The sequence below is a fragment of the Chinchilla lanigera genome, unplaced genomic scaffold (assembly GCF_000276665.1).
Source record: "Chinchilla lanigera isolate Chin_1 unplaced genomic scaffold, ChiLan1.0 scaffold00049, whole genome shotgun sequence".
Taxonomy (NCBI): Eukaryota; Metazoa; Chordata; class Mammalia; order Rodentia; family Chinchillidae; genus Chinchilla; species Chinchilla lanigera.
In genome coordinates this window covers 16,250,677-16,269,117 of record NW_004955450.1, presented here as the reverse complement: position 1 = coordinate 16,269,117, position 18,441 = coordinate 16,250,677, and the positions used below count along the sequence as shown (strand labels likewise).

General features: G+C 47.6%; 1 protein-coding gene across 4 annotated transcripts in view; it reads left to right on the top strand.

The window, feature by feature from the left end:
• Window positions 1-15,412, top strand: part of Aqp9 (aquaporin 9) — a 92,897-nt gene extending 77,485 nt beyond the window's left edge. For all 4 annotated transcript variants that reach the window (XM_013518820.1, XM_005393842.2, XM_005393843.1 and 1 more), the window contains 5 exons: window positions 2,648-2,774; window positions 6,179-6,316; window positions 7,649-7,767; window positions 11,567-11,784; window positions 13,687-15,412. In XM_013518820.1, coding sequence (XP_013374274.1) covers window positions 2,648-2,774; window positions 6,179-6,316; window positions 7,649-7,767; window positions 11,567-11,784; window positions 13,687-13,861 — 777 coding nt within the window. In that variant the 3' untranslated portion in view covers window positions 13,862-15,412. The remainder of the gene's footprint in view (window positions 1-2,647; window positions 2,775-6,178; window positions 6,317-7,648; window positions 7,768-11,566; window positions 11,785-13,686) is intronic.
• The last annotated feature ends 3,029 nt before the right edge of the window (window positions 15,413-18,441 follow it).

The following is an 18,441-nucleotide window of genomic DNA, read 5'->3' as shown; positions in this document are numbered from 1 at the left end:
CTGAACACTCAGTAGACTGTATGGAGCAGTGAAACCATTTTACTGTATGAGTAAAACCAAAACCGGCCGTGTGCAGGGGTCGTGCAGACACCACCTCTATCTCCGTACTGTGCAGCAGGCAGGAGATGGACTGGTGGATGGATTTCAGAGCTCAGGACAGGAGATCCAAAGATCACGTGTGCACCTCCACCTCTGCTTTTGAGGAAGAGCAAATGGAACGCACGCTGTATATTGAGTTGTATTCCTCCGAGGGACCTCTCCAGTGAGCCCCAGGGGAGCTGTTTAGGGACAGCCCATCGGGGTCTTGAAATCCCATGTGACCTTCCCTGTCTTGGTTTTGGGCTCTTCCCTTTCATTCCCCTGTGAAGAGGCACCGTGAGGGTTAGGGCCTTCCTGATCAGCACCTGCACATCCTTAAGCTGGTCTTCCTAAACTATATTTGCTTCTGAAGTGTTTCCTTGTATCTTCCCTTTCCCTGCGTTAAATCACACGTACTGCTTGATATTGAGCCCTCCTCCAAGTAGGAAGGAGCTTCCCTTTAGGCGTGGTTTTGATCTCCAGCTTCAGTTCCCGCAATCAACAATAAGAGCGAGCACAGTAGAAGATATTGTAAGAGGGAGAGAGAGCGCTTTCTGTCACCACAACAAATACCATGCAAAATCAGCTTACAAAGAGAAAAGTCCTACTTTGGTTCATAGTTTGGGAGGTTTCAGCCCCTGATCAGTTGGCCTCATTGCCCTGGGCCTGCGGTGAGCCATCACAGTGGGGTCCACGGTGGAGGAGACTCTCACCTCATGGCCAGGGACGAAGAGAGAGGATGGCTTGACACGTGGGATTTTGGGACAGTTAACAGCAGCTATGTGTGTGCAAGCAAAACTACTCACATGGGATGGTCCATGGCTTCGGGCATGCCTGGTGGGTCATGATATAGTCCCTACAGATAAAGGGAGCTACTGCAGTTGGTCTTCCTTAGTTATGAAATCTAAACTGGACTCGGTGTTCAACAAACGGTTTGGCCAATACAAAAAGCAACTGTCCGATGATCCCAGTAGTCTGGGATGTGCATCGCCATGACCACGGGGCTTTTCAATCCATGCCATGAAGATCATGGGTGGCCATTTGCTATCTTGTTTTCCAGCCAAACTTGAGTTCTGTTTCCCAAGAACCCTCCTTCACGAAATGTTCCTTCAGTGGGCTATGATTAGTTTTAACTGATTATTCAATAAATATGTAGGAGCCTTTTTTAAAAAAAAAAAAAAAAAATGAGGAAATACATGGCTAAAAATGGGAGTGGGGCAGTGAAAAATGTTCTTTCAATGCCTGTCCCAGCCCTGTGGCACCCTTTCTACCTCACCAACAGGGGTTTTTCTGCAGGGGAGGAATTGGTTTTTCTGAGACAGGGTCTTGGTGTGTAATTCAGGCTGGTCTTGGACTCATTATGTAGCCCAGGCTGGCCGCAAACTGTGATCCCCCGACTCAGCCTCCTGAGTGCTGGGATTACAGGCATCTGCCACCACACCTGGCTTCACCACACCTGGCTTCACTATTCCTGCTACTCATGTATTCATGGAAAGAGCCTGTGATGTAAAAATATGTATGTATTTTAATATAATGTTCTAACACTACTCTGCATCTTTTTTTAACTTTAATAATACAATCTGGGGATTTTTCCTCTTTGTTACACACAGGTCTCCCTCATTCCATTTTATAGCTATCTCATGATTTACTGAATGGGCATACCATAATATATTTATCCATACCTTTCTGAATATTGCTTCCATTGTTCAAAATATCCTCTACCAGTGAAAGATTTCAGAAGACTCACTACATACTGCATCATTCCATGTTTGCAGAGTGTGGCCTTTGAGTGCGGCACTGTGCAGGTGCCGCAGGGGATGCAGGATGCTGTGAGCTTGGCAGCCTCCACTCTTGCAGGGAAAGGATACGGGGGTTAGGAAGACCTGGTTGCCAGGTGCATCTGCCCACAGTTTTTCTCTGTTTTCATGACTATCACTCTTGCTAGTACATGCTATCGGTGACCTCTCAGTGCACTGGATGTGTATGTGACTGCGTGTGATCTGTCTGGCTTATCATGGCAGCCGCTGGAGCAGGGGTTTCAAACTCCAATGCCTACAGGGGCCAGGAGGGTGAGCTCAGTGAGTGAAGCTGGGAAGACCCCACCTCTGTTCAAAGGGAGAAGCCAACTGCTATTCTGCTCCAGAAGATCATTCCCAGGGGTAGGGAAGGGCAACCAGATTTTCTGATTAATAGGAATCAGTGGGTAAAAGACAGATGGGGTCTTTCTGTATTGTTTCTCACAATCTCATGCAAAGCTACAATTCTCTCAAAGCAAAAGGCTTAACTTAGAAAAGCCAGAAGTCTAGATCACTGTGTGAAACAACATGATTTACAAATGCAGACATCATCTCACTCTGAGGCCCAGAAAAACCCCATCTGCAGGCCGGATGTGGGCTTGGGTCCACCGTTCTGCTCTCTGTGCTTAGCTGGGGGATTACATTTGATTTGTGTAAAGCCCAAGGATCCCAACGCACAACTGTACTCTAAAAGTACTTTTGTTATAAGAGTTTCTGTCAGTTTTGAAGTGGCCACTTCGCCTGTGTTAAGTCCTCCTCTCCTCGCCTTCCAGGTCCTGGGATGCGGCTGCGTTGCCCAGACTGTGCTCAGTCGAGGCAGTTTCGGAAACATCGTCACTATCAATGTGGGATTCCCAATGGCGGTGACAATGGCCATTTATGTGACTGGAGGTGTCTCTGGTAAGTGGTAGAAATAGTAATAGCTACTATTAATGACTCCAATGTGCTAGCATGGTACTGTGTACTTCACATACCTTCATATATTTTGATCTCATCAATTCTATGAGAATATGCATCTGACCCCATGTTCGTAGATGACACCATGGCAAACTAATGCTAAGTGGTTATGTAAAAGAAACATTCGGCAAGACAGCAATGGGGGTTCGTATTCAGAATGGGCTCATCCCTGAGCCTGACCTCGATATCACAGTCTTCCAGTCAGTCAGTATAATCTGTGTGTGCTCTGGAATCCATTTCCCAGACACCCACCGATGAGACCAGTAAAGGTCAGGCCCACAGAGAGAGCCGCTGGGCGAGCAGCTAGACAGAGTTTCGGTTTCCTGCAGAAACGGACATTACTTTCGTGGCAATTGATATGATCTAGAAAATCATAATCTGATTCTGCCCTTGGAGGATGAGGATAGAAGCCATCCACAAGGCTCTGAGAAGCACAGTGAAATGTTACTGAGTGTAACCCGAGACTGCAGGAGGTGCTCTGAGCTGCCTGGCGTGGGTGAGCATGGATGCAAGACTGTGGGGATAGAGAGCAGAGGGAATGGAGAAGCCCCTGGGCCTCGGGCACTATGCTGGACCTAGAAGCCACTGGGCCCCAGAGGTATAGGAACCCAGGAAGCTGCGGCACCCCGGGCACCGTGCAGCAACCTGGACATCTTTAATGTCCCTCCTCCTTCACAGCAGCACTCCAGGATGGGTGTTACTGTCATTCTCCAGGGAAAGCAGGGCTGCGGGAGCTGAGGAGCTTCTACAAGTCCTGCAGGAGGTAAAGACACGGAGCAAAGATTTGACCCAGGTCCTCCTGACAGTAAAGCTCACATCCTTCTGTAACATTCCCAGTGGTCTGTTATGGGAAAAATGACCATGGTAGAGGTTGCTGCCATCAAGCTGCCTGGCACTGTGACAGATGCTGTACCTGAGTGTCCAGGACTGACTGCCTGGACCCCCTGGAGCCGTGGTGGGACCCCAGCATGGTCGGTCGTTGGCTAGTGACACCCTTTCCATACTACAGCCAGACTTGGGTCCTGGAGTGGTCCAGGTAGAGTGTGTGTGAGTGTGTGTGTGTGTGTGTGGGTGTCGGGCATGAGCAGTGTCTGCATTCAAGCTTCCATTGAGTTTGTACTGTGATCCCAACACCGTAGCCCAGCCAGCCCCACGCTGAGCAGAGCAAAGGACACTCGGGACTGCTGCAGGTACGCCAGGGCTGGAGAGAGTGCAGGCCTGGACACCAGACAGGAGACGCTCGTTTGGCTCAAACTGAGCATGCAGGTGACCTACTGCTCTCCCTTTCACGTCTTCACAGCATTCACTGACTGCTGCTGTGTGGACGGGGCTATCGCCAGCTGTCTTTTACAGGGAGTTACAGTTTGGAGCATTTGGCCTGCAGAACTCCCTGCACTGAGCATCACCCAGGAGTTCTGAAGGCTTCACTGGCCCCAGTCTGCCTGTGTCGTTACTTTCAGCACTTAGCTTCACCATTGCTGGGGACCGTATCTGTTCATATCCGTTGCTGTAGTTGGAAATGTAGGGAGGGATTACAGCAGGACAATGGGCCACAACCCATCAGAAGGATAAGAGGGAGTGAGAGGTGGCAGGGAGGCCTCTCCTCTGGCTCCAGACCTGGAATTAAACCATTGTGGGCAGAGGGAGAGGGTCAGAACTCATGGGACTGCTTTTGCGAGAAGCTATCTTTCCAGCAAAGGGATCAGCACCTGACCAGGCTGTTTAGGAGAGACCGAGGAACCCCAAAATACAAATAGAGCCTGGTCTGAGAGGAGCTGAGGAAACCAGCATTGGGTTAGCCTCTGTGCAGTTCCTGCCCTGTCTCCCACCCAGCATAGCTCGTGATCCCTCAAGACTGGGGTCCTGGGGACACGCAGGGACAACACATGAGCTCTGCCTGACACTCACACCCGCAAGAGCATCGATGTGTGCTCCAGCAGCTGCAGGAGCAGGAGCAACTTCCTTACGGTGGCTGCAGCTAACATACTTCTTCACAGCCATGTGTGAGGCCCTCTTTGAGGATTCCAAAAATATCTCACGAGTACTGGGCGTAAATATAAACGTGATCCCACTTGGTGGTCACACGCTGGTGAGGTCAGCTGCCTTGTGGCTTTTAAATATGAACATCACCTTAGTACAAGGAAGTTACTGCAGCCCCGCCCCTTTGTGAATGTGCCAATCAAAACCCTCGATGAGAACTCAAAGTGCCCTTATAGTGTGGCACATGATACCAAGTGTTTAGCCTGCAGCTGATAGTTATTCTTGATGTAGTATTTTATGCTTAAAGTTATGGAAAAAGCAAAGTAGCTACGCTTAATAGCAAGTGCAATAGAAGGTGTGTGTCTCACAGACTTGTCCATGGATGTTGGGGAGGAGATATCTGCCTAGCACAGAACCCATGAAAGAGTTCCCTCTGCTCACCTTGTGCTTATTGTACCCCAACTGCGGCCTTGGCTCTGTACCTGAATAATCTGATCATCACACCAACATTTGCAGGGACTCTCTGACTTTGCGCTCATGTTCTTTCCACTGCCATCCTGCTAAGTAGGGCAGTGCCCATCTCACTGGAGTCTCAGGAGTGGACACATGCAGCACCCCCACGCTAGCGTCCGCAAGTGCTCAGTAAATGTTGTTCTGAGCAAACCCAGCTGGGAACATCCCTGACTTTCAGTGGAGCAAACCTATCTGATCTTGAGTAGATGCAAGTCAGGGAGCTAATTTCACTCTCTGGGGTTTGAGTTGGCTGAGGGAGAAATGCATTGTGGTACAGGGCAGCAGCAGAGGAGAATCCACTCAGACCCTGCGATCGCCTCAAAGTAAACAAAGCCCCTTATTTCAGGGATGGGCTGAGAGCATCAATCTAGGGGCCGTTCCCCTTCAAGAGACATCTCTGTCCGGGCTAGGACTGCTTTTATAGCCTCTGGGCATGGACTGAGGAAGCACTAGTATTGATTTAAACCTCATCCATATATTGTGTGAGTATAATGATTTTAAAAAATATACTGACATTAATAGTTCACATCAATCTATTTGGGGTTATTGCTTTATCAATAGATAAAAGCCCATAAAAATGAACTATTTGAGCACATCAAGGTTCTTATTACATCTGACTCTTCCTTTTCATAAAGACAAACATTCTAAGCAGTATCTAGTAATGTCATGGGGATTATTGGTCCTCTCTTCCAAACACTGTCTCTGCCTCTCTCTCTCTCTCTCTCTCATTTCTCCTTATTTGTCATTCTCTACCTAGCAGACTGACTTCTAGCCAAATTCTCCATGCCGTTCTGTGACATCTGTCCCTCCTGGCTTTCCCTCTGATGTCCCCACCCATTTTGTCTTCCCTGCAGGTGGCCACGTCAACCCAGCCGTGTCCTTCGCAATGTGTCTCTTTGGGAGGATGAAATGGTTCAAACTGCCATTCTATGTGGGAGCCCAGTTTTTGGGAGCCTTTGCAGGGTCTGCTGCCCTCTTTGGCATTTACTATGGTGAGTACGGACTCTGGATTCAAAGGTCGTACAGAGCTGGGTGTCACTGGAAAGTCAGAATTATTTGGTAGGAAGAGGTGAGATACAGCGAGAACAGGAAATGTTCTGTAACTGATAGGAAATTCTAAATGTGAGATAATTAGGCCAACACCATCATTAGGGCAAATTTATGAAGCCTCTTAATGAAAATGGTGACATCGGAAGTAAGGGCAGGACGTGGGGAAGGAGCCGAGCTTCAAGCGCAGGCTGCACTATGGACTGAACACACAAAGGAAGCGACAGGCCCTGGTCTCCTTGCTTTCTCTGACTTGGCTGAGAAAGGGCTGCTCCCTGGAGGCCAAGGCCATGATTCAGAGGTATTTGGAGCAGGACTCTGGGAAATGTCTTTGGAGGAGGAAACACCGCAGAGAAATGGGCCGGATGGGAGCCTCAACCCTCCTACCAAGCAGCCATTGCTTCCATTCTGTATGTCTCCAGGGATAACACAACCGCTGACCAGAGGCCCAGACTTTCACTCTGGCTCTATCAGCCAGTAGCTGTGTGACTTTAACAAGTCACCTGACCCGACTTTCCTGTTTCCTCCTCTAGAAAATGAGGGAACTGGGCTAGGTGACCCCACAGAGCCTTTACACTAGGAAATCTTGGGGTTCCACTAAGTCATCTGTGAAAGCATTTCCTTCTGTCGAATGCATGGTGAGCTCAATACCTGTGACTGTCAAAGACCTTGGGAGCAGGAGTTGATGAACCAAGCCTCAGGGAAACAGGTTGTAGAAAGGGGCATCTTCTGAGATTTAAAGTCCTAAGAGGATTGCTGGGGAATTGAAGACCAGGCCAAAAGTTCAGAGCCAGCTATATGGTGAGAGGCCTGGGGCCAGGGCTGGCTCTGTTGGCTGCTGTTGTCCTGGTCTAAGGGCTCCATGGACTATCCCCAGCTCTTCACTGTACCATGACACCTTGGTACATTACTAAGGGCACTGCAAGCCCTGTAGGAACTATAAACTCTCCCTGGCATTGGTTCAAGCTCCATGCTAGCCTTAGGTTAGTCTTCAAAATTCCAAGAACTCTGCTCAAAGATTGGTTTGGACTAACTCACTCAGGATTTGGTCCAAGTCTGGAGTGGGCCACCAGGGCTACCAAAGGTTTTCTTCCCTTGACTCATCCTGCTGGGATTCCCCGGGCACCCTATGACGTCATACTGTGATGCCACGAGAGACCAGTGATAAGACTTTGCCTGCTCAGCCCGGGGGGCTGCTGCTGTTTAGCAGCAGGCCTGGCACAGGCTTCCCTCAACCCTCCCAAGGAACACTAACATGACAACTCTGCCCTCCACAGACGGGCTCATGTCCTTTGCGGATGGGAAGCTGCTCATCACGGGAGAGAATGCAACCGCGCACATTTTTGCAACATACCCGGCTCCTTATCTGTCTGTGGTGAACGCATTTGCAGACCAAGTAAGTGTGGGTCCAACAAACACTTAACTTTAGCAAAAAGACATGGCCAAAGATGGGAATGTGTTAAAGAATTACAGAAAGAAAAGGTTGTGTTTTCCAAAATCAGAAGTCACTGGACAGAACCCACGCTTGACAGTCTTTTGCCCCTGCAGAAGTTCATAACCCTGGATGCATTTTCTGCTTCCTTATTAATGTGAAAACCTGCTTCACATCATTTGAGGCCCAGAACAGAGAGGATGACCGGTTGAGAGGGTCTTATCCTACTCTATCCTGAGAGTCTTGGACTCATTTCCAAATGTCCATCTCAAGGGGCATGCTGCTGAAGGACAGGAGGCAGAAACACAGTGATGTCACCCCAAGGGTGAGAGGAGAACTGAGGCACTGGTCTAGACAAGGTATTTGTGGGTTTGAGTGCAAAGAGCGGGGGACTGTGAGGAAACATGTTAGAAGTTCTCGAGGATCTGCAGGGACATCAAGTGAAAAATAGATTACATTCCCACCCCTAAAGAGATTTGGCAGAAGCAAATGCCCTGTACATAAGAGATGCTTAAAAATAATATTTTGTTTTTATGGTGCTGGGAATGGAACCCAGGGCCTCACATATGCTCAGTAAGTGTTGTACCAGTGAGCTTCAAAATATGTGTCTTAGTGAATGCATGAGTCCATAAATGAATGAAATTATGATGAAATAAATTTACAGTCAGTGAAAGGAAGACCATTCTAGAAAATGGACGTGGACAGACAAAGTACAGACCATATTTCCCCAGGGCAGTAATCAGAGGTGTTGGAGGGAAATTGGAGGGCTTATAGCTGGCTGGAAGCAGAAGTTTTCCACCGAGGGAAAATCGTAGCTATCTGAAATAAGAGGTTCAATAATCTCAGGACAACAACACAGGAACCGTTAAGAAGAGCGAAGGATAACGCAGGGGAGAACTCACCCAAGGCAAAACAGCTCCTCTCTCTGGCATCTGCGTCTATTAGGAGAGGGTGGCGACAAGATTACTCCTCTGAGCTTCACAGTGCCAGAGGTCTGTTCTCACAGGCAGGTTGGGGTCAAGCTGGTAAGGAGGCAGGGCTGCCTCAGAAAGGATGTCCGAGGTGGGTTTCGTGACGTCCCTATTTAGTTCAAGCCAACTTCCTCTTATGAAGAAGAAGCTAGCAGGGGAGTGAAGAGCTTAAGGAGGACCTTTGGAGATTTCTCCTGTGAATTTAGGTCATTTCCGCTGGAGGCGAGAGACCCGATGCGGACCTCCTCAAACCTTGACTTGCACCACAAAGGTCTTTACCTCTACTCCTCCGTTGGGACTGACACCTCCTTGGATTCTCAGGCCACTCAGAGTTCGTTCCAGAGACAGCCCATCCCCACACAGCCCTGGAGAGACGACGCTCTCTCCATTTCACAGCCGTGTCCTTTCCCCTGGGAGAGTTCAGGACCCCAGGGGCCTCCCTGACGTGAGGCCACTCCAAGGGCAAGGGAGTGAGTGGCCCAAGTCTCCCTCAGAATTATGCACTTCACCGGAGAGACCAGTCCCATCCTGCCTGTTATCATTACAGGCTCCCCCTCGCCTGGGTAGCTCCGACCTTGGAAGACAGCTCAGTCTTCAGAGAAGCGGCACCAACACTCCTGATTAACACCCCACAACCAATGGTCCCTGAGACACAGTGGGCACACCACAAGTAGTGATCGTTCTCCCCTTGGCCAACCCTCTCTTTACTTCCCCCTCTCTTTTCTTGTTCTAATGGAATCTTGCAGAATTTCTCACCTTCTCCAAATTGCTAGGCTCAAGATGTTTCACCAAATATCTTGGTCACAGGAAATTGCTTTGTGTCTGCTGGGTGAATGTCCAGCCACCTTAGGCCTGTCCAAGTCCATCCCCCAGGCTTTTGGTCACTCCGTCTTTATCTCAGAGAGAGTTGCTAGCTTCTCAAAGGATCATGATTTTGTTTTGTTTTTGTTTTTGTTTTTGTGTTTTTGAGAAAGGGTCTTGCTATGTAGTTCAGGCTGGGCTTGAGCTCACTTTGTAGCCCAGGCTGGTCTCGAACTTGCAATGATCCTCCTCCCTCAGCCTCCCCAGTGCTGGGGTTACAGGCATGCGCCACCATCCCAGCTGGATCATGATTTTAAAGTCAATCATTATATGTGACGAATGCCGATGATCAGTCCACCAACAGCCAGCAGAACTGTTGTCCACCATGACTATATTCTTGGGCCACCTTACCTCAAAATTATTAATTGTTTGGCTTTCCATATTATTCAAACATATTTCAAACTTTAGTCAATAATCAATCATTCAGTTAGCCAATTAATGTCTATTGGGCATCTTCTGAGGCAGGCGCCACTCCAAGCTGTTTCTCCTCATCGAGGATTTCAGGTCAGAGACTGAGTAGAACAAGTAAGCAGTCAGTCCTTTGCAAAGCAGTAGGGGCAGCGATCGAAGTAAAATCCGAACGCAGCGGGAGCTCAGAGGTAGGCATTTCTACTGTGCCCCAGAGAGCCAGGAAAGGCTTTCTAGAGAATAGTGCTCTGGGAGAACGTGTCTGTCCCTTTGAATCCATATTCTTCTAACATTATTTTGGAAAGCTGATAAAATGCTGAAGAGCTTAAACTCTGAAATCAGTTTCCTAGTTCCCATCCTACTCTTCTGCCCATAAGCGCCACACTGCTGAGCAAGAGTCTTAACTTCTGCTTAAGAGTCTTCATCCAAAGCTGAGGAAAACAGGGTTGACATCATCCCAGGGTTATTATGAGGCTTGAGCAAACACGGCATACGAAGTGCCAGGACTGAAGCAGAGTGTGCCAACTGTTAGTTCATACGCAGCATAATGAACGTTCAGTACATAATAGCTAGCATTTAGCTATTAGAGTGAAATAATAGCTTAGAAAGTTTTTTTAAAAAATAGAGGGCAAAACAGCTTTAAACCACTATTTCATAACAGCTGCTGTCATTTTCATAAAGTCTCATAATTTTTCCTTCGTGTGTTTTTAAATATAAAACAAGGCACACACAATTTTTAATTTAGTGTCGTAAACATTTTATGCTACCACATAGTCTTAAACGGTTATGTAATGGACCGTGAAATAGATGTGCCAAACACAGTTAGCTCTTCCCTTTTCAAAGTGGACTTCAGAGTTTTATAATGTTTCCATGACTTAGAATATTTCCATGGTATAATTCTCAAATACCCAACAGCATCAGATTATAAGCTTATGTTTTTAAACACAAGCATATTGCTAAATTGTTGTTGAGTATCCTTTCCAAAGCTCAGAGCATGCTTAATTCTACTAGAGAATTCTGGAAGAGCTGGCCTTCTTTCCCTACTATTTGGTACTGTTTGCATTGCTTTAGTACAGATCAGATTTTTCCACTTATTTTCTAATCCAGTTTTTCTTGTATGAATTTTGCGCCCTCTTCCTTTGCACGTTCATCTAGGGCTGCCGCACGTTGTTTTTCTCACTGAGCGAATGCCCTCTCTCGTCACCTTTCCAGCCTCACCTGCCTTTCCTCTTAGCTGGGTAGCAGCTCAGTGAAATAGACCAGTAGCGCAGATGGGAGGGTCAAGCGCTCTGGGTCCAGAAGTGCTGCCACTAGCCAAGTGCTTGACCTTGAGCTGATAAGTGATCTGCACAGCATCCTTATTTTTGCCTCTCCTCTGGGATTGGTGGAGTGAAAAGAGTTACGTGCTCATCAAGTGAATGACAGTGTTGCTGGATTGACTTTTTTTAAAAGAAAGTGTGAACTTAGAAATGGGCACATGGGTGGAATACGAGCTAAGCCTCCTGCACATTTTCTCTCTCCAGGTAATGTCCACCATGTTCCTCCTCATGTTGGTCTTCGCCATTTTTGACTCCAGAAACTTGAGGGTCCCCAAGGGGCTGGAGCCCATTGTTGTAGGCCTGCTGATCCTCGTCCTTTCTTCTTCCTTGGGACTGAACAGTGGTTGTGCCATGAACCCAGCCAGAGACCTGAGCCCCAGGCTTTTCACCGCTCTGGCAGGGTGGGGATTCGACGTCTTCAGGTAAGGAGCAGTAATGGGAAGGAGAGAGCGGGTTTCGTGCTGCGCCTCAGCAGCAAGGGCGGGACCGGAACCGCAGGGGAGGAGGAGGAGCACCCGACATCCTTGGGCACGCCTACATGGGCGAGAAAGGGTGTCTGGGGCCAGAGGACCCTGATTCAAGGCAGAAGGTTAAAATAACAAGGGATCTTGTCTATGCCAAGGAAGGCTACAAAGAGGACGCATCGGAGTACAGAAAATGTGGGCTCCCAAAATGAGCGCTCTGGGTGTGTCTCCTCCCTGTTCCGCAGGTGAAAGGGAGCAGCAAAGGACTGGGGCAGACACAGGGCATGTTCAGAAGGGCAGCTTTGCAAAACGAACCTGGTATCAGCATCCAAGGCGGGTTGAAGAAGGGTGGAGCAGAGGGGCAGGAATTCATCAGGAAAGCTCTAGAGTGGCTGCTAATCCTCAGCAGAAAAATTTCCCCAAAACTCTGAGGGACAACAGGCTTCGAAACCTGAGTGTCATCATTACATGTTAAAGATAGTTTACTCCAAGTGATAAGTTCCTAAAGATGGTCCCTTGGGCAGCAACACAGACATGCTCCTGCAGCCCCCACCCCGTGGGGTGCAGCCGGCCACTACCCTGTGTGCCCGTAAGACGGGGCAGGCGAGTAACCATATCGGATGTTCTCCATCCGAACTTGTGCCCCTGGCACAGGGTGTGCGGTCACGTGCCCTGCAGATATCATGTGCGGAGGGCAGGTTGAGGGCCAGGGCGCAGCAGCCCCTGCCGCGCAGCAAGGGTGACACCTGGTGGCAGCTCTGCTCAGTCACAGGCCGGGCTGTCCTCCCGGCGTTGGTGGTTAGGGGGTCTGAGAGCTCCCACAGCCCGAGGTGAAAGCAGTTGTGCCAGTGGAGGACCCAAACCTCAGAAAGGGGGACTGGTCCAAAGAGCTTGTCTGAAGGAGATCTCCTGGAGTGCAGGACGGGGCTCTTGGCTTCTGCTGGTTTCCTTCATTATCTTTTCTAATCAAATTCGATAGAAACAAAAGGCCATCGGACTGGTCTGTTACTATCTAGTATGGTGATGGAAAGGGCAGCCATGAGTCCTTCCAGGATCAAAATTCTCCCCGCCGTTTCCAGCTTAGTTGCTGGAGCGCAGCAGAACGTGGAGACGTCTGCACAGACATCCCAGCGCTCCCCTCTCCCGGGCCCCCGCCCCGCATGATTCCGATTTTTGGTGTTGATTGTTTTCCTTGCTTTTTAAAAATAGTTCCACTGCAAGGGTACACACCCTCACCCAAGTTAGGAGCTTCTGACTGTCCTTTCCGTGGCGTTACTTGAGCAGATTTCTTCTCTTCAAGAAAAAGCCGGTGACAATTCCCAAGGCCACTTGCTTTCTTGCGGAGCCTTTACTAGAATGTACTGACCTTGAAGATTTCAGGGCAGAAGTTTGGATCATGGCACAAAAGCTTTCTCAGAGCTTATCTTTATTTATTTTGATTTTCCTCAAATCAGTGGTGCCTTGGAATCTTTTCCCATTCCAAGCATCTTCTTTCCATTTGGAATGCCTGGGCTTAATTATTTCAAGATAAAGGAAAGGCAGTTCCTGGATGGTTGGCCTGAATTTCTCTGGAGGCCCTCAGGCTTAATTAAGGGCGCAGGCACTGTATTTTGTAAAAGGAAAATAAAGTGTACATAACCTCTCACGATTGTTAATAGGACAATGAAATAGTGATCTAAATCAGGTATACTGGAAAATCTAGGGTGACGGTTGCCACGCCACAGTCCATAGCCCTATACTTAGCTTTTCTGAGTTAAAAGGGTACTGTGAGCATGACAAAGCCGAGCTGGATGGCGAATAAGGAGGCAGAAACCTCAGGAAGGCCACGAAATGTGTCACTAATGTCTTCTTTGGTTTCAGAGTTGGACATCACTTCTGGTGGATTCCTGTGGTGGGCCCCTTGGTTGGTGCAGCCCTTGGAGGTCTCGTCTACATGCTTCTCATTGAAATCCACCACCCAGAGCCTGAACAGAACTTCAAGGCAGAGCCGACAGAGGACAACCAAGAAAAATATGAACTCAGCGTTATAATGTAGTGACACGCTCAGCTCCTAATTTGCAACTGATTTGTCTCTGCTAGTTCAGTGGACTTCCAATTGCAAATTACCTGAGTGAAGGTTTAGAAAAACTGACTCCTCTCTACCAGTCACCCCTCCTCAGAATAACAGTGACTGTCCCCGGACGGCCTTCTCTCCTGCCTTGTTCATTGTATCCTTGATGGGCATCCTTCACTGGATGGTCTCAGCTGCATAACTCAAATGAAATAACTCACCAAAAGCCTCTTCTTCAGTGTCCACAAATATCACATTCTGAGTGTCACCTAAAACCTAGTCTGAAAGGCAAAACGGTTGTTTCAGGTAACACCCATGAACTGAGGAACTCGAGGGTTAACGCTCTCGTTACACAGTGCTGCAGCTGTCTCTGTAACCCTGATGCTCTCCAAACCTACGGATGCGGAGAGCACAGGGGAAGGACACCGTGGCATTGAGAAACCTCCAGAGACAAGAGAGATTTGGGAAACCAAATGGAATTTTTTAATGGAAACCATTTATCAGATTAATCTCTTGCTCTTCCGCATTTTAGAGAGCACCAATTAATTTCCTGGTCTTTAGTATATAATAACCTAAAATACAATTGTGACCTCAGTCATGAAAAATACATCACTCTGTCTTTTCACCTGAAATGTATTTTTCTAATTGCCCACTTGGGGACAGACATTTGACAAATGAAGTCAATGGCTGCATCGTCCACTATTGTACATGCGCCCCAGAAGCCTGCAAACCACTGGAGCCCTGTCTAGCAGACTGTTTGAGGTGGGAAGTCCCTGGAAGGGTACTAATCCCTTACTGGGCTTTGTAACTCACAACACACCATCATATACATCATCTAATTTAATCCTACAGACCATCTGATGCCCATTTTTCAGGTAAACAAACAAAATATCAGGGCTATTAAGTGAGCTGGCCAAGATTTCTTGGAAAGTTGAACATTGTCTAACTCAACCCTCTGCCTTTGAGAAGACCAATAACTGGTTAAGAATCTCTACTAACCGTTCCTGGTTGGCCAGAAGCAGTGGAGTTCACAGCTTCCAGGGGACACATGCCTTGCGGACACAACGCTCCTTGATGTTATGGCATAAGACCTTAAGATCCTACATTGTCTGGTTTTACTCCGTCTGTGACTGAAGTACAAATGAAGGAAGCGGTGGCAGTATGATACCTTCCATCTGCTCGATGACACTACCAGAAGGCCTTCCTGAGCTACTCTTGGTCTTCTGAAGTCCTGATCTTCCTCAGCCTCTTATGAAGCTCTCTGACATTCATTTCAGCCAGGGTGTCCTGAGCTATGATCACCCTGAGAATTGCTCTGCAGAAAGAGACACGTCTTCACATCTGTTACAAGCCAGCCCTTCCCAAGAGGCATTTGGTTTCCCACCAGGTTTGTGATAACAGAAAAGCAAAAGGCAAATGGGAAACGTCTCTGACAGCCTCTGCTCTACAACAGGTGGAGAAACAAATTTATCCTTGCTCTGAAGCCACCTGAATTTCCCTATTTGAAATAAATTGCTGCATTGGTTTTTTAAATGAGTTTTCTCTCTCTCTTATTTGTATAAGTACTAAGATTGCTAAACATACTTAGTCCAGAGTTTCTCTATCCTGTCTACAAACTGAAAATCCTGGGGAGTGTCTGGAGAATAGGAATCCCCCAAATTTTCATATTCCCCTTTGAAATAGCTCAGCAAGGGCTAAGAATATTGGCTTGGTTAAACCACGTGGGTATAAGGTTTCTCTGAAAACCTCATTGACCATGTGATTCCTGGTAGCATTCTGAGACTGGGAGCCCTGTGGGTTAGAGCCCCAGTTCTCAACAGGGGACTGTTTTGCTCCTTCCTCCTGCTCCCCAGGAGGACATCTGGTGATGCTTTGGAGACATCACTGGGGAAGAGGAGGGATAATAGTATCCAGTGGCTGGAGACCAGGGATGCAGCCAAGCATCCTCCAAAGAAGAACAATCCCTCACAGCAAAGAACTATGTGGCCCAAAAATGGCCCAGTAGTGCTAGGGTTCAGAGACTCCGGGGCTGTGGGAAGGAGAGAAGTCAGAGGAGACACAGAAACCCTGAGGAGCATTCAAGTTCTGCCAGGAACAAAGATACCAAACAAGTCAGGCACAGGCTCTCAGGGTGGATTGTAATTCTCACAGAAAGGCACAGCCTCAGAGTTGAGCTTTCAAGATGGGTTGAAGGAAGGAGTATGAGGCATGCAGGTGCTCATTAAGCCCTGATGATTGACGCCCGGGATTATGAAGAGGAAATGCACAGTATTAGAAATCTACCCGAGGATGGCTTTTTTTTAAGTGGAAAAAGTCCCCGTGCTCCAGGTGTTCACATGCATCCTCTCCCCTCCTCCATTTTGCAAGTTCATTTGCTTTTATCGGTTCTTCACCAAGAAAATGTTTGTGAGATTGAGTTGCCTGTATCAGAAATCAGTTAGAGCTAATATCCTATTTTTTAAATAGCGCCTTTAGGAGTTCAAATCATAGTGCTCCCATTCCTTCCCCTTGTCCAGTGAAGAACTTCATAGGAGTATTTACCTCAGCGTCAGAAATAGAATTTTTCTGCGATTTCCTAGCCAGTCGGGTTCTCAGAGAGTGTGTTGGATTGTAGACTTTTCCAACCAGTGGACTACAATCCGTATTCAGCTTCTGGGAGGACAAATGGAGTTTAAAATGTCATACTTAAAACTCCGGTCCTTAAGATACAGATTATGGTTCCCTTTAAGTTGTTTACACACACACACATCTTATTGTAAGGTGTGTCAGTGACCCACAACATCGTTATGGGGAAAGAATTGCAACCTCCAGCTGTGAAAAACAGTTTATAAATTGTACTTAGCCATTAGAATCTGTTGTTCATGTGAAACCTTGAGCGGCATTCACAAGTGAGCTGCAGCTGCCAGCTGCCAAAGGAAAGGGAAGTCGGGGCGTCACCCTGCTGGTGACGTCACCTCCCAATATGGCGCCCAAGGCGGCTCTGAAGAGACATGCGTGCGTGCGCGTGAGTGAGTTGGGTTTAGGCTGGAGTCTTCACACAGTGAAGCACAGTGTCATAGTTTGAAAACCATTGATAAAGACCTGGTAGAAGTTGTTGAGGAACATTTTAATATAAGTTTCGAGGATGGAATCTACCAAAGGCCATTTTGTCAGGCAGCTTTTCAGTCTTGTAATAAAGTGACTGAGATAAGCAACTGAAAGGAGGGAAGGTTTATTTTGGCTGGTGGTTGCAGTCCATAGTCAATTGGTCTTGTTACTCTGGGGCTAGTAGAGGCATAGTCCATCATGACAGAAGCATGGGCAATACAGCTGGTCATCTATGGCAGCCGGAAGTAAGAGGAGAGTGAAGGGTAGGGGTCCTCATAGCATCTTCAGAGGCGTGCCCCCAAGTGATCTAATTTCCTTCCACCAGGCCCAGTCGCCTCATGGTACCAACACTTCCTTGGAGCATCACCGACCAGGCCTTCTGCTTAGAGCCCTTTAGGGGACAGTGTAGATTCCAACTGTAGCGTCATGTTTCCAAAGATTTCTTAATAAATGAATTACTGTAAGAACTACTCAGCCCATCTAATGTCACCCAGTGAGACATGTTGTATATCAATTTTCAAGCTGAGAGTTGAAATTCTCTGAGATAACACATCCACATAGTCCTAGCCCATGGAGAGAAGCAATGGCAATCTGGTCAGGCTTACTGTGTGGGCTCTCCAAGTCTGTATAAAAATAAAAACATTGATGATGATGATGATAAAATTTATAAACCATTTTTTATAACTTGAAGTTGTAATTCTTTTCCCTATAATGATAGTGTGGAACACTGACATACCTTACAGTAAGATGTAGGTGTGTAGCTAGATAACCAATAAAGCGCCAATCTCTTTAGTGTTATAAGAATGGAGTAGTTCTTATTCAAGAGAAACTGTCTCTTGATTATTAGCAAGAGAACCCCATAGCAACTGGACATAAATAAGTAAACTGAATTAGCTGAGAAATTCCACGGAACCCCATCTGGATGGAGATGCTCCCTGAGCAGGGTTGACTGTCTATTACCAGGGCTATATTTTTCCCCCTGGGGTTTAGGCCCTGTTGCTTTAGTGAGATGCTTCACCCACAAAAAGAAGTAATCAATTAAAATAAAATTTTATGACTGTACTGGTGGCACAATGGATTATGTTCTGTTTTTCTTCCTATGATTTTAGGAAAGATCAAAACATCTTTATGTGCTCTGAAAAGTACTGGGGTCCCTAGGCCCTTCCTCCCACTCTTCCCTTCTATGTCCCCTCAGTGCCCCGGGCCAGTCACACCTCAGCCACGTCATTCTCACAACACTCAGCTCCCTGCTGTGGAGTCTCAGGAAACGATACTAGAGCCTTGGGAGGTAGGGAGCATGAGAAGGATGCTCCAGAGCCACGGAGAGCTTCCACAGTATGGGTCTCCCTTCTCTTCCTTCTCCCTCTCTTCCTTTTCCTCCTCCAGCACCCAGGAAGCAGGAGGCCCCAGGAGGTGCCAGGGCCTGGGCATGCTAAGCTTCAGAGTATACTGTCCCAGTTTGCAAAGCAGATTCATGT